The 14232-nt window shown below is 37.1% G+C and overlaps 1 protein-coding gene across 1 annotated transcript in view; it reads left to right on the top strand.

Moving 5' to 3' along the window:
• The window catches only part of ACOT12 (acyl-CoA thioesterase 12), a 116207-nt gene extending 102961 nt beyond the window's left edge, over positions 1 to 13246 (top strand). Inside the window, exons 12-15 of the mRNA XM_006889889.1 lie at positions 234 to 367; positions 6176 to 6304; positions 12732 to 12858; positions 13124 to 13246. Coding sequence (XP_006889951.1) covers positions 234 to 367; positions 6176 to 6304; positions 12732 to 12858; positions 13124 to 13246 — 513 coding nt within the window. The remainder of the gene's footprint in view (positions 1 to 233; positions 368 to 6175; positions 6305 to 12731; positions 12859 to 13123) is intronic.
• The last annotated feature ends 986 nt before the right edge of the window (positions 13247 to 14232 follow it).

The raw sequence follows: 14232 nt of genomic DNA, 5'->3' as shown, positions 1-14232 counted from the left end.
TGATGGTGCTATGAACATCAATCAATATTGAAGACTACAGTTCTTAACTTTCTGCAGCAAGTGCTTTGGGTCCTCCTCAGTTCAAGCAAGCAAGGTTGTGTCACACCACATACCTTCTCATAAAGCCCAGCCCCTCAAATGATCTATTCTGCAAATTAAACTGAAAAGGTATGGACTTGGCAGTATACAACAATTTTGTAATTTATTTGTTGTTTGGGTTTTTTTCCTTTCAGATAAAAATATATACTCTGGAGGAGTACAATGTTTTATCTGTTTGGGTTGAAAAGCATGTGGAAAAATCAGCACTTCATGCATATGACATCTTATCTGACTTTAAAAGGCGACCTTCATGGGATACTCATTGTGTGTAAGAATAATTTTTTTTATCATGATACGTAAAAGATGACCTCTACATTTCAGTTCCTCTCCATTGTCCAATGTCTAACACCCTGGATGTATTAAAAATTAAAAAAAAACAACCTTTCTTAATCTTGCTTTGCACCAAACCCACAGAATGTAGAAACACAGAATAAAGATGATTATAAACACTTAATTACCATCTACCTTGAGCTGACATGTTTTGTCTGCTTGTAGTGTAATACTTTCAAGAATTCTCCAGGGTTGATATTATTCCCACTTAACAAACAAGATATTGTCCAAGATTGTCCAAAATTGTCCAAGATTTCACAGGCAGGCAGTCAGGACAGAACCCAAATTTGGACCCAAGTCAGTTTCTGAGTTCCACCCTCTTGCACTTAATACATAACTTCATTGGTTTGAAAATTATTATTTCATTATCTTCTCAATTTTCACTCTTGATGTTTAATTGAAACAATAGAAGAAGTTGTGTGAGTATTGCTGTGAGATGCATTGCTTTTTGCCCTGTCTTGTCAAAGCACTTTTCCAAATCCCTACTTCTCTCCTCTCCTACATGCCTAACGCAGTCACTTATACTCTTCTTTGGTTCCTGAATACAGAGCTGAGTACCTGTTGACTGCACCAACAATGACTGCTTGCAATCCAGCACAGCCCCTGTTACCTGGGAAGAGGCTTTCAGCCTCCTCCAGACAGTACCTTTCGGGGCTTTACAGATGCCTTGAGAAAGAGAAGGATTGATGAGATAGACTTTCTAATATTTTAACTAATAGCACTTATTTCCTAATCTTCACAAGAAAGAGCTTTGTTTTTAAAACTTTTAAATATCACTCTCAGTGTTACTGTGTTGTTGATAGTTATCATGAAGTTGGCTCCCATTTATACCAATCTTGTGTATAATACAACTAAGCACTGCTGGGTCCTGTACCATCCTGGCATCCAATTTTCCTGTCACTATGTCAGTCTGTTGTCCTCCAGATTTCTTGGCCAACTTGAAATATGTCAATTGGTATGCCATCAATTCCTGGGCCTTATTTTTTTAATAACTTTAATAGCTTGAACTTCCTCCTGCATCACCACAGGCTTGACCATATGCATCAATTCTTCTTTGATCTCCTTATTCATTGTCCAGCTTTCAGATGCATATGAGACAATTGAAAATACTTATTAAGCAATTAAGTTGGACATATTTCAAATTCTTCAAAATGCCATCTTTGATCTTAAACCCTTTTAAAAGATCTTTGGTGATAGATTTTCCCAGTGCTTTGAGTTGTTAAGTTTCTTGACTGCTGCTTCCATGGCCATTCATTGTGGATCGAAGCAAAATAGAATCCTCAACTTCAGTCTCTTCTTGATGCATCATGATACTGTTTACTGGTCCAGTTCTGAGGACTTTTTATGTAATGCTAATGGATGCTCATAATCTTTTTTTATTATTATTCTGATTTATTTACAAAGTTTGAATATGTTGTTTTCCACAAAAGAGCCTTCCTGTTTCCTTCACCCCAACCACCCATCAAGTTGTGCAACCCTATGATTAACACTTTACCCCCCGTCCTCACTCCTCCATTTACACCCTTCTTCCTGCCTTGAATCTTCATACTGATCCTACAATAATGGTTTTATACCACATTTGTCCTTGTAGGACTGAGTTAGTCCACTTGGGTGGCCACATCTTTCATCTTCTTTAAGTGCTTCTAATATTCTTCACTTTTAAAAAGCGTGTATTGTATGCTTATTGCAGATTGTTGATGCATCAACTTCTTTGGTTATTTGTTCAATGTAAAAACTAAGTGTCAGAAAGGATGTAAAGCTGATGTGCCCTTTCCAGACTATAAACTGTTAATTACCCCTTGGTCTGTTTGAATAACTGCCTCTAGGTCTATATATGAGCTCTGTACAAGCACAGTGGGGGGGGGGGGAACTCACATTCTGAAATTCCTATTCTTCAGAATAATATCTGTGATTTTTTGTGATCACACAGTTGAATACCTTTAAATAGGCAATAAAACACAGGTAAACATCTTTCTGGATTCACTGCAATGATATCCCTCATTCCACACAGTCTCCTGAATATGGCTTGAATTTCCAGAATATACTAGTCAATGTGTTGCTCAAATAACTTTTTAATTTTCTTCATCAAAATTTTACTTGCATGTAATATTAATTGTATTGTTTGGTAATTTCTATCCACTGTTGACTCACCTTTCTTTGGAATTCACTTGGTTGATCAGGTAGCTATCTTTCAAACTTCTTGGCATAGAAAGTGAATGCCTCCAGTGTTGTACATTTAGTTGAAATATTTCAACTGAAACTTCACCAATTTCTGAATCCTTCTTTTTCATCAAGGTCATCAGTGTAACCTGGACTTCTCCTTTAATACCATTGGTTCTTAATCACATGCTCCTTCCTGGAAAAGGGAGCTCTGGGAGCCTGGTTGTGCGGAGTTTACTGCCAACCAGAAGACACATGGTTCAAATCCATCATCTGTTTATGGGAAAACAAAAGACAATCTGCTCCCTCCATGTAATTTACAAAACTCTGAAAACCTATTGGAGGGTCAATTATGTGTCAGTTCTGATTCAATGGTACATAACATTTACCTTCTGAAATGGTTGAATATGAACCAATTCTTTTTGTTATAATAATCCTATGTAGTCCATCTTTTTGGATGTGACTTGTGTTATTCAACATTTTGTTCTTGTTATTGTTGTATGTGCCATCGAGTCACCTGCTACTCATAACAATGTACTATGTACAATAGTTCTGGACCCTACTTTATCTTGAGCCAATCTCATTGTCTGCATTACATCTACACCCATTATCCTAGTTACTGTGTCAATCCATTTCTTCCAGTATCTTCCTTTCCTGTACTGTCCCTCCACCCTTCCAAGCATGCTGTCCTTATCAAAGGACTGGCACCTCCTGGCAATAAAGTTTAAGAGATGGAGAGTCAAAATTCTTGCCTCCAAGGAGTAGCACCCTCTCCTGAACAGATCTGTTTATTCTCTTGGCAGTCAAGTATGTTCAATACTTTTCTTCAGTATCTCAACTTATAGGCATCAAGTCTTCTATCATTCTGAGTCATTGTCCAGATTGCAATGCATAGCAAGTAATTGCAAAGCCCATACTTAGAACAGGTTCATCTTGCTCTCTAGACTGACATTGTCACCCTTTTGCACTCTGGAGAGGTTCCTGATAGCAGATTTTCCTAATGTAATTTGTCTTTTGATTTCCTGACTGCTGGCGCCAAGAGTGTTGATTGTGGAAACAAGCAAGTGGAAATGGTTAACAATCTTAATCTCTTCTTCATCTATCATGATGCTGCCAATTGGCCCAGTGGTGAGAAACTTTGTTATTTCAGGTTGAGCTTCACTACATTTTTTTTTTACACTACCATCTTGGAAAAGTAAAAGAAAAATTCTTTCATTGTTTTACAAACCCTCCCCCAGGTCCACTCCACTATTCAGCCTTCACTCTGGACTCCTGTCATGGCAAAAATACCTAATCACATATGTCTTTTAAACAGTTTTCTCCCCTTACTGTTTCAATACAGTATACATTATTGAACCCATCTTTCTCAGTCTCCTCCTGAGCCCGAGGTCAGTCCTATTTTGTGACTGAGATACTTCACTCAGCATAATGTCCTCCAGGGTCACCCATTTTGAATAATATTGCATGAGTTCCTTGTTTTCAATGTAGTGTAGTATTCCATTGTGTGAACTTCACTACATATTGAGGACTACAGTCCTTGACCTTCTATACCAAACACTCCAGTTGTTCTCTATTTCAGCAAGTAAGCTTGTAACATCTGCATAATGCAGGTTATTGATGAGTCTTTTCCAATCCTGATGCCACATTCCTCCTCATAAAGTTCAGCCTCCTGAATGATCTATTCTGCATAGAGATTGAACAGGTATGGAGATAGGATGCATCACTGACATATACCTTTCCGGATTTTGAACCATGTAGTATTTCCTTGCTCTATTTTGAGAACTGCTTCCTGGTTTCACAGGAGTACAATCAAGTGTTCTTGGATTCCAGTTCTTCTCAAGGTTAGCCACATTATTTTTATGAACCACAGCCTTGGCATAGGGAATGAAACACAGTCATTCCTCTGGGACTCCCTTCTTCCAGCTAAGATCCATCTAACTTGGTTATATTGCCACAGCCTCTTCTAAAATCAGCTTGCACATCTGAAAGTTCTCTTTCAATGTATTGTTCTGGTCATTTTTAGGTAATCTTTGGCATGTTCTGTGTGATACTTGTAATATTGTTTGGTAATTTCCACACCCTGACAGATCATCTTTTTTTGTGTGTGGGGGGAGATAAAAATAAATATGGATTTCTTCCAGTCCTTTGCCCAGGTAGTTGTCTTCCATATTTCTTTGCACAACCTGGTGAGTATGTCTACGGCTACACCCCTTTGTTACAATATATCAACTAGTATTACATCAATTCCTGGGGACTTGTGTTTTGTTAAATCCTTCATAACACCTCATGATCATATGTTGTTTCATGAAATACTTCTCTGTCAGCCAATTCCTTTTGTTACAGTGACTCTGTGTACTCCTTCTATCTTCTTCTTATGCTTCCTGAATCATTCAACATTCTGCCTTCAGCATCCTTAAGTATTGTAACTCAAGGCTTAAACTCTTCCTTCAGTTCCTTCAGCTTAAGAAATACCAAATGAGTTTAGCCATTTTGGTTTTCTGACTCCAGCTCTTTGCACTTTTCATTGTAGTACTTTGTTTTGTCTTCCTGAGCTGCCATTTGAAATCTTCTGTTCAGCTCCTTAACTTCTTGATTCTTCCCTTTACTTTGGCTTCTTGGTGTTCTAATGCAATATTTAGAATCTCTTCTGACATCTACCTCAGAATTTTCTTCCTCCTCTGTCTTTGTAATGACCATTTGCATTCTTCCTGGATGATATTCTATATATCCTCCCACAGCTCATGTGGTCTTCGATTCTTAGTGTTCAAGCCTCAAACCTGTTCCAGAGATGATTTTTTAAATTCAGATGGGATAGAATAAAATTCAAACTTTGGTTCTTGTGCATTTGATTTTATTTTCTTTAGCTTCAGTTTGAACTTGCATATGAATATTTGATGATCTGTTCCATAATCAGCACCTGGTTTAGTTTTCACAGCTGATATTGAGCTTCTCCAGTGATTTTCTCCACAGATATAATGAATCTGATTCCTGTGTAGTCAATTAGGTGAGGTCTATGTGTACAGTCATATACTGAGCCAGATGCTGTAATTTAATCCTTACAATAATCAAGTATATTATATTTTATTATTTTTATTTTACAGGTTAAAAACAAACCTAATATAGCATAGCTACTAAGTAGAAATATGTATAAAACTAATATAATATAGCTACTAAGTAGCATTATGTATTAAAAGCAAGCTGATTTGTTCCAGTATCAGTGCCCTTTCCAATAAACTACATTTTTTACTTGATAATAATTTATGAGCTATTCAACGGTGTTAAAAATGTTTTACATTATCCAAAAGAAGAATTCTCTTGAGGAAAAATTCCTTCTTTGAGGTGTTGAAGGCAACGGGATTAGAGACTGATGGCCCCCATTCTCTTTATTAGAAGAATTATTCCTTTGGACCACATAGTTCATTGTAAAGACAGCCTAAGCAATGAAGCTAATGTTGAAATTATGGCTGGGTGAACATGCATCACAACAGTAAAATTGTGCAAACAAACAAAAGAAATGAATGCCCTATTATTACAGATAGGAAAGTGTAATCTTTTTTTTTTCTTTCTCGATGTTTTATTTATATAGATCATGTAAAGTCATAACCAGTGTGAATGAAAATGACCAGATATACTACATCACCTGTCCTGTAATGAATGGTGACAAACCAAAAGACTTGGTAGTGCTTGTATCACGAAGAGAGCCTCTCACAAATGAGTGAGTATATAGAATTCAAGCGTTATAATGTTTTGTAGCATAGAGGCGAAATGAAAAATTGACATGAAAATAAGAAAAATCAGTATTAGCATCTGTGGTCTTGAAGAGTGATCATTTACTCTCACCCCCACCCCCACCCCCGTCCCCAGATAGATTTTCAAGGGCTCAGGGGAGGGATGAGAGATCTTTTTACAAAAAATTAAAGTTAAAAAAATTATAATAATCTATTGAGTAAAAGCTTTGTGAAAGGCACCAGTCTCTATACAGATGCAAAACTGATAATTTACAAAACCTTATAACATTCCGACTGTCGGTCCAAATGCATTGAAAATCAAATGAAATTATATGAATTGAATAAGAATGCACAAAGTAATGTTTTCTAACTTGAGACAATGTGAATTGAATTGTGCAATCTGAAAAAAATATATTTAGAAGTCCTAACTCACTGCCAACACAAAGTTACATTGTTCAAATCCACCAGCAGCTCCATGGAAGAAAGATGGGCAGTCTCTTCCTGTGTGATTTACTGCCTCTGAAAACCTGCTGGAGGGTCACCTATGGGTCACTTCCGACTTGACAGTATTCAACAACAACAACAACATCAAACTCCTAGTACTTGTGAATATGACCTTATTAAAATGTAGTATATTTACAGATATAGTCAGGTCAAGATGAGGCCATACTCATTAGGGCAGCCCTATTCCAATATGACTGGGGTCCTTGTAAGAAGAAAAGAGAAACAGAAACATGACAGAGAAAGCCATGTGAAGATAAAGGCAGAGGTTGCAGTGCTAACTATAAACCAAAACATCCATAGGATTACAAGGCATCCTAAGTGATTACTGGTAACCACTTAAATAGAATATCCTTCAAAGACAGGATATCCTTGCCAACAGGTTGGTTTAGGAGTTCTAACCTCTAGAACTATGAAAGAGTACACTGCTGTTATATCAAACCACTTAACTTGTGATAATGTGTTATGTTATCGCTAGAGAAAAAAATACTGTGAACTTCCAATTTGTTTAAAAGAGATATTTTCAAAAATCTATCAGAATGTAGAAAGTATGCATATACCATCTCACATACTTTTGGCACTTGGCTAGGAAAGACCAGACATCATGCTTGGAAGGGTAGAGAGTCAGCACCAGAGAGGAAGTCTCCCGATCAAATGGATTGACACAGTGACTGGCAATGGGGGCAGGTGTGTTAGAGACAGTGAGATTGACTCAAAATAGGGCAGGGTTCAGAGCTAATATTCATAGGGTTGCAATGAGTCATAGTTGACTCAACAACACATAATGAGAACAACATTGGAATGTAACCAAGGCAATGAAAAATCAAAGAACTTAAAAAAAAACAAAATCCAGAGGATTGAGCATAGCAAAGGGTAATTTTCCCTTTAAGAACATTGAGTGATTCCAGAAGAAGCAACAGAAGTTTAAGAAGTTGAACAGATTTCCTTCCTTCCTTCCTTCCTTCCTTCCTTCCTTCCTTCCTTCCTTCCTTCCTTCCTTCCTTCCTTCCTTCTTTCCTTCCTTCCATCACTCCATCCCTCCATTCTTCCTTCCTGATTTATGGAAAAATGAGGGGTGATTAACTCATGAATCTTAGAGTTAAGATCTTGCAGTGTGACTTCCTAGGAGTAAAGGTGAACTGAAACAGCACTGACTTTCTCAGAAACTGACACATATTATTTTGTTCATTGAAGAGTCTAAAATTGAATTGAGATAATTCTAGATAGCTAATTTCATAGCTGTATGTCAGAAGGAGTGTAAATTCTCTCCAAATTATGTCACATCATACCTCAAAGTATTTTTATAGCTACATGCCAAGATGATAATATCTGACATTCTCTCAAAAATAAAAAGGCACACAAGAGACAAAATAATGTTAATAGAAGCCTAGAGAAAACAGAAGCCAATGTGTAAGGCTTCTGGATAATAGGATTATTATATACAGTCCTGAAAAATACTTAAAAATGACAATGTATAATATATTCAAAGAAGTAGGATAGAAAATTTCAAGAGAATTGAAAAATATAGAAAGAACAAAATAGAAATTCTGGAATAGATATGTAGAAGAACTCAAAGAACTATTTTAGCAGCTGATTATACATATGGAGAGAAAATAACTGAAACATGTAATAGGATGAAATAAATTCTATAGCTTCAAACAGAGGTATAAAGGAATCGACAATATCAAAGACAGAATAACATACAGTAAGAAAACCTAATATGCAGGTAACTGATGGTCCAGAAAAGAGATAGAAAAGGAGACATTAAGCAATATTTGAAAAAAATCATAGAGGAACATAACAAATCTAATTAAAGACCTCACTCAAATGCCGTATTTGAGAATCAACGGCCTCTTATCAAGATAAGTAAAATAAAACCACACAAAATCATGCCAAAGTAAAACTGTTGGAAATCATAGAAAAAAGAAAAGTTAAAAAAAAAAAAACACCTAGAATTTTGAAAGAGACTTGCTTAATTTAAAGGAAACTAAAGACATCAGGATTGGAGGAAGGCTCATCAACAGCCTACATTATGCAGATGACACAACCTTGCTTGCTGAAAGTGAGATGGACCTGAAGCACTTGCTGTAGAAAATCAAAGACTACTGTCTTCAACGATGTCAGGCTGGAGACTAAGGTGCGCCTGATCCGGGCTATAGTCTTCGCAGTTATGTGCTATGCATCAGAGAGTTGGACAGTGAATAGGGCTGATAGAAAGAGGATTGATGCCTTTGAGCTGTGGTGCTGGAGAAGAGTGTTGAATATACCATGGACTGCTAGGAGAACAAACAGGTTTGTCTTGGAGAGGATGAAGCCAGAGTGTTCCCTGGAGTCAAGGATTCTGAAGCTTCGTCTGACATATTTTGGGCATGTTGCAAGGAGGTACTGGTCCTTGGGAAGGGACATCTTGTTTGGCAGAGTGGAGGGGAAGCGAAGGAGAGGAAGACCTTTGGTGAGATGGATTGATTCTGTGACTGGAACGGTGGGAATAAGTGCGTTTGAGATGGCTAGGTTGGCACAGGATAGAACAGCATTTAGAACTCTTGTACATAGGGTCGCTATGAGTCGCAAGCGACTCGATGGCACATAAGAACAACAACAACAACTGTCTTCAATATGGACTACATCTCAACATCATGGGGAAAAAAGATCCTAACTATTGGGCCAACAGGCAACATCATGCTAAATTGAGAAAGGATTGAAACTGTCAATGATTTCATCTTACTTGGATCCACAATGAACATCCTTGGTACCAGCAGTCAGGAGACCAGGAGATGTATTAATCTGGGCATGACTATTGTCAGGGATATCTCCAAAACACCAATGATAAGTGATGTCAGTTTGAAGACTAAAATGTGCCTGATTCAGGCCATAGTCTTTCCAATCACATGTTATGTGTCTGAGAGCTGGACAATGAATAAGGATGACAGAAGAAGAATTGATGCCTTTGAATTGTAGTACTGGAGAAGAGCACTGACTATCCCATGGACTGCCAAATGAACAAGCAGGTATGTCTTGGAAAAGGTGCAGCCAGAGTGGTACTTGGGGGCAAGGATGGCAGAGCTTCATCTCTCATATTTTAGACATGTTTCTAGGAGAGGCTATTCCTTGGAAAAGAATATAATGATTGTAAACGTGGAGGATCAATGAAAGAGGATGATCCCCAATGAGATGGATGACCAGAGGGACTGCAGCAACGGGATTACGTATATTACAGATGGTGAGGATTGCACAGGATAGGACAGGATTCCGATCTGTTTTTCATAGGGTCACTATGAGCTGTATTCCACCCAATGGCACCTAACAATGACAACAAAGACATTAAAATGACTCCTTCAGAATGCTGAAACCAAACAATTGACAACTTCTACCCCTAAAAGTAGTATTTAAGAATGAAAGTGAAATAAGAACATTTCCAGATTGAGAAACAGAATGTTAGTCACTAGCAGTCCTACATGAATGAAAATAATGAAGACTGTTCTTTAAGCAGGAGAAAAATGTTCCAAGATTGAAAGTCATAAATGCAATCACAAATGACAAGCAATAAAAATAATGAGTATATAGGTAGAGCTGAATGAATATTCGTTACATAAATCATTAGCAGTTATAATAATGAGTTTCTCACTAGAAATATACCTCAATAATAACATATAGATCAAGACCAAATAAATGAAGTTAATATTTTCAGGTTTTTTATTCTACAGGAGTGCGTCAAAGTATGAGCCCTGCCCACTGGAGTTCTGGGGGTGTGGCCGTACCTGAGTTGTACAGGGCCAAAGTGAAGTCTCCCTGATATAAGACTTTATTAAATAAGGACCACATTGTGATCACCCAGGTGACCATTAAAAGTTGAGAAATAATATGAATGGCAAAGAAATAGAAGGGGAAGTAGAATAAGTAGAATAATAAATTTAGATAGTACAAAATAAGTAAATAAGAGGGGACAGAAGACAGGTGAACAAATAGACAGTGATCCCGTTTTCTTCTGCTTCATAATATATCATACGAAAGTTTAGCAACTTAAAACACAAACTTGTTGATATCAGTCCTGATTCCATGGGTTACCTAGGGCCTACCTGAATGATTCTTTCTCAGGCATCTTCCATGACATTGTAATCATACGTAACCTGGTACTATAGTCTTCTGAAGTTTCATGCATGTGTCTAGATTGAGAGTGAAACCATTTCAAGGACAAATGTTCCAAGATGGAAAAAGTAGATAGTTCTAGAACAGTTAAGTTCTATACCTGGAACTGGTCAGAATCATTCTGTCAAAACTAGCCTATAGAAACAATCCCAACCTGTATCACTATTAATGCACATGGGTTTTCAGTACAGTATCATTTATCATGGCAAAATATATTAGAGATAAACTGAATGCTCTTCTTGTAGATCCATACGCAGAGTGTGGTGCCATCATTTAAAAGGATGAAGAAAAAAAAACAAACGATGAAGTAGCTACTGATGCAAGGATAGTAACAATACCTCCAGGATTAATTATAAGAATAAAAAACTAATTGAAGACTAATTCACAAAAATGATCATATTTATATAGAAATATGTGTATGTGCGTTTTTAACACAAATGCTATACATTTAAGAAAATATCTTGACAGATAAACAAAAAAAATTTAAGAGTGGCCAACTCCTGAGGAGGGAGCAGGATCAGGACTAGAGGGGATGAAAGAAAGTTTTTAGAAAGTGATGCTATCAAGCCAAAGGTGGGTGACTCTAATCCGTGGCCCTCACGCCTGTTTTCAGTTGTTTCTGGTCAAACATTTTTCTAGGTCCTATAGCCTTGGTGTGTCCACTTGCCATACAGAAGTAACTTGTAGTTGCTGAGAAGCTGAACACTGTGACATTGATGTGTCAAATTCTTTAATGGTTACCTATGGTGGACAATGTTTGGTGGAGCTCCCTATTAAAACAAGCTTGGAAGCAAGAGTGGCATCCACTTCCTTAATAGCCTGCCTCTGGAAACCCTATGCACCTGGAGAAAGGATGAAAGACATGCCAGTGTTGAGGACACTCGTTCATAGGGTCGCTATGCATCACCTACGACTCGATAGCACTTAACAATAACAACAACAATGGTTTCTTATTGTTAGAGGGTTTACTATCATTAACAATAAAGATTGGTTTGTAAATAAAAAATTAGAGGACTAAATTCCAGTTCTTTAAAAAATATAACAAACTCATTGCCCCAGTTTTAGAAGTGGCTCAGAGCTGGCACGCCAGTGGATTTTGGAGACTGGTGATCACACAGGAGGAGGTTGCTCTGGACAGCAGCAGGTGGACTCAAACCCCCAGCGCAGTGCAGCCTTTGAGTTAGAAGCATAGCTCCTCATGGACTAGGCCACTAGAGTTCTTCAGTTTTATAAGGCACAACACAATTTTATCCTGGAGACTGACTTCATCTTTGTGGAACTAAAAAAAGGACAAAAATTTAAAAACTCATCGCCATAGAGTTGGAACTGACTACCACCTGACCCTCTAGTGAATTTTCGGAGGCTGTTGTCCATCTTTCTCCCATGGAGTGGCTGATGGATTCAATCCTTTGGGTAGGCAGCACAACTAACCTCTTATAGACTATGCCACCAGAATGCCTTTATCGAGTTGTTGTTTATTGTACACCGTTGAGTTGGGACCAACTCATAGTTGACCCTCAGTGAATTTGAAAAAGTCAATATGATTTGTAGGCAGAACATACCAGTGACCTTTATGATTACATTTCCTATACTCGAATGTAGCCATAGAGAATATTTTCTAGGGCTGAACACTAATCTATATGGTCTAGGTCTTCCAAGTCTCTTTCTACCCATATAAATAACTTGAATTGACTTTATTAATTTATTTTCCAGCATATGCACTTCATTTCTTGTAAGAACTTACAAAATGCCCCTTCAATCTTTCAGAAATACTTACATTGTGGCAGTAAAATCAGTTCTTCTGCCTACCGTCCCACCTTACCTGGAGTATACCAGAAGTGAAATCATATGTTCCGGATTTCTGATTCATGCTACCGACAGCAACTCATGCACTGTAAGTCTGATGAAACATCTGCACACTAATTTGCACTTACAGATATAGAGAAATCTTTTCATTTACCCAGAATTCCCTATTGCAATTCTGTGATGTGTGTCCCCACTGGGGCAATCCTAAAGTCAACCTTTCAGATTTATTCCAGGTGTCCAAAAGATTAAGGGCATAACGCTCTCTCTTTTCAATGGAATTAAAATCCCTGATGGGAAAAGTTCCAAGTTAATAAGACTATAAATAAAAATGTTGTATGTTCTTTTTTAAACAGGTATCTTACTTCAACCAGATTTCATCTAGTATCCTTCCTTACTTTGCTGGAAACATTGGTGGTTGGTCAAAATCCATTGAAGAAACAGCAGCCTCTTGTATACGATTCCTAGAAAGCATCTGATATAAGTGTATAAGCATGTTCAATTTCCACGTATCTCTGTGTCTATCTCTCATGTTTCATTCCATACACTTTTACCCTAGTATTTGATAAGCATGTGTGCTATAAAATCATATCATCCTAACAAAATTCTTCCAAGTCAAATACCAGTAGTTTGTACTATGATAAAAAGAATTTTTAAAGTCTATTACAGATCATTTTACTTCTAGAAAAGTAATTGTACATTCTGTAAAATGGTGCAAATTTGCTTAAAATGTTATCAATATTTTTAGGCTGCTACCAGGTATAATAAAGTGCTGTGTCTAAAGATTTTATTTTCTATTTTCTAAAATGATGATTTGTTATAGGTTGAAGAGTTGATTAATAGTATGACATTATTCCATATACAGCAGATATCTGTATGTCAGGAGCATCTGACAAGATGTATTACACATTTTAGGGCTTTGAACTAGTAAGACATTAAAACCTAATGGAATCCAATCAATTTTCATAATAGCACCTACTATATTAGTGTCATTTAACATATATTCAAGGTGGGCTGACCAATTTAGTATCTATTGCTATATATACACACACAGAGTACCTTCACAATGTGATATTACAAAGATAAAGGAATATTAATTGAGCACTCTTTCATAACCATTACAGTAGCATTTTATTCCTTAAGCTTCAACATTTATTATTCTATGATGTGATTTGACTTAACACATAAAACAAACCAGAATGTTAAGTTAGTGTACTCTGTAGTATGACCTTTTTAAAAGTTGAAGAGCACTTCACTAAAACTTTAAACTACTTAAAAGTGTAGACAATCTGCTGTTGGTTTGTTGAATCCCTACTTCCACCCACTCCCACAACCACATGCAGTTTGTTGTTGTTGTTGTTGTTGTTAAGTGCCGTCGAGTAGTTGGTGACTCATAGCAACCCTATGAGCAAAAGTCCTCAACACTTGTGTGTCTTTCATCCTTTCTCCAGGTTCATAGGGTTTC

This window comes from Elephantulus edwardii, unplaced genomic scaffold (genome assembly GCF_000299155.1).
Source record: "Elephantulus edwardii isolate Elephantulus edwardi_28Jun2011 unplaced genomic scaffold, EleEdw1.0 scaffold00082, whole genome shotgun sequence".
NCBI lineage: Eukaryota > Metazoa > Chordata > Mammalia > Macroscelidea > Macroscelididae > Elephantulus > Elephantulus edwardii.
This window is presented reverse-complemented; position numbering and strand designations above follow the sequence as displayed.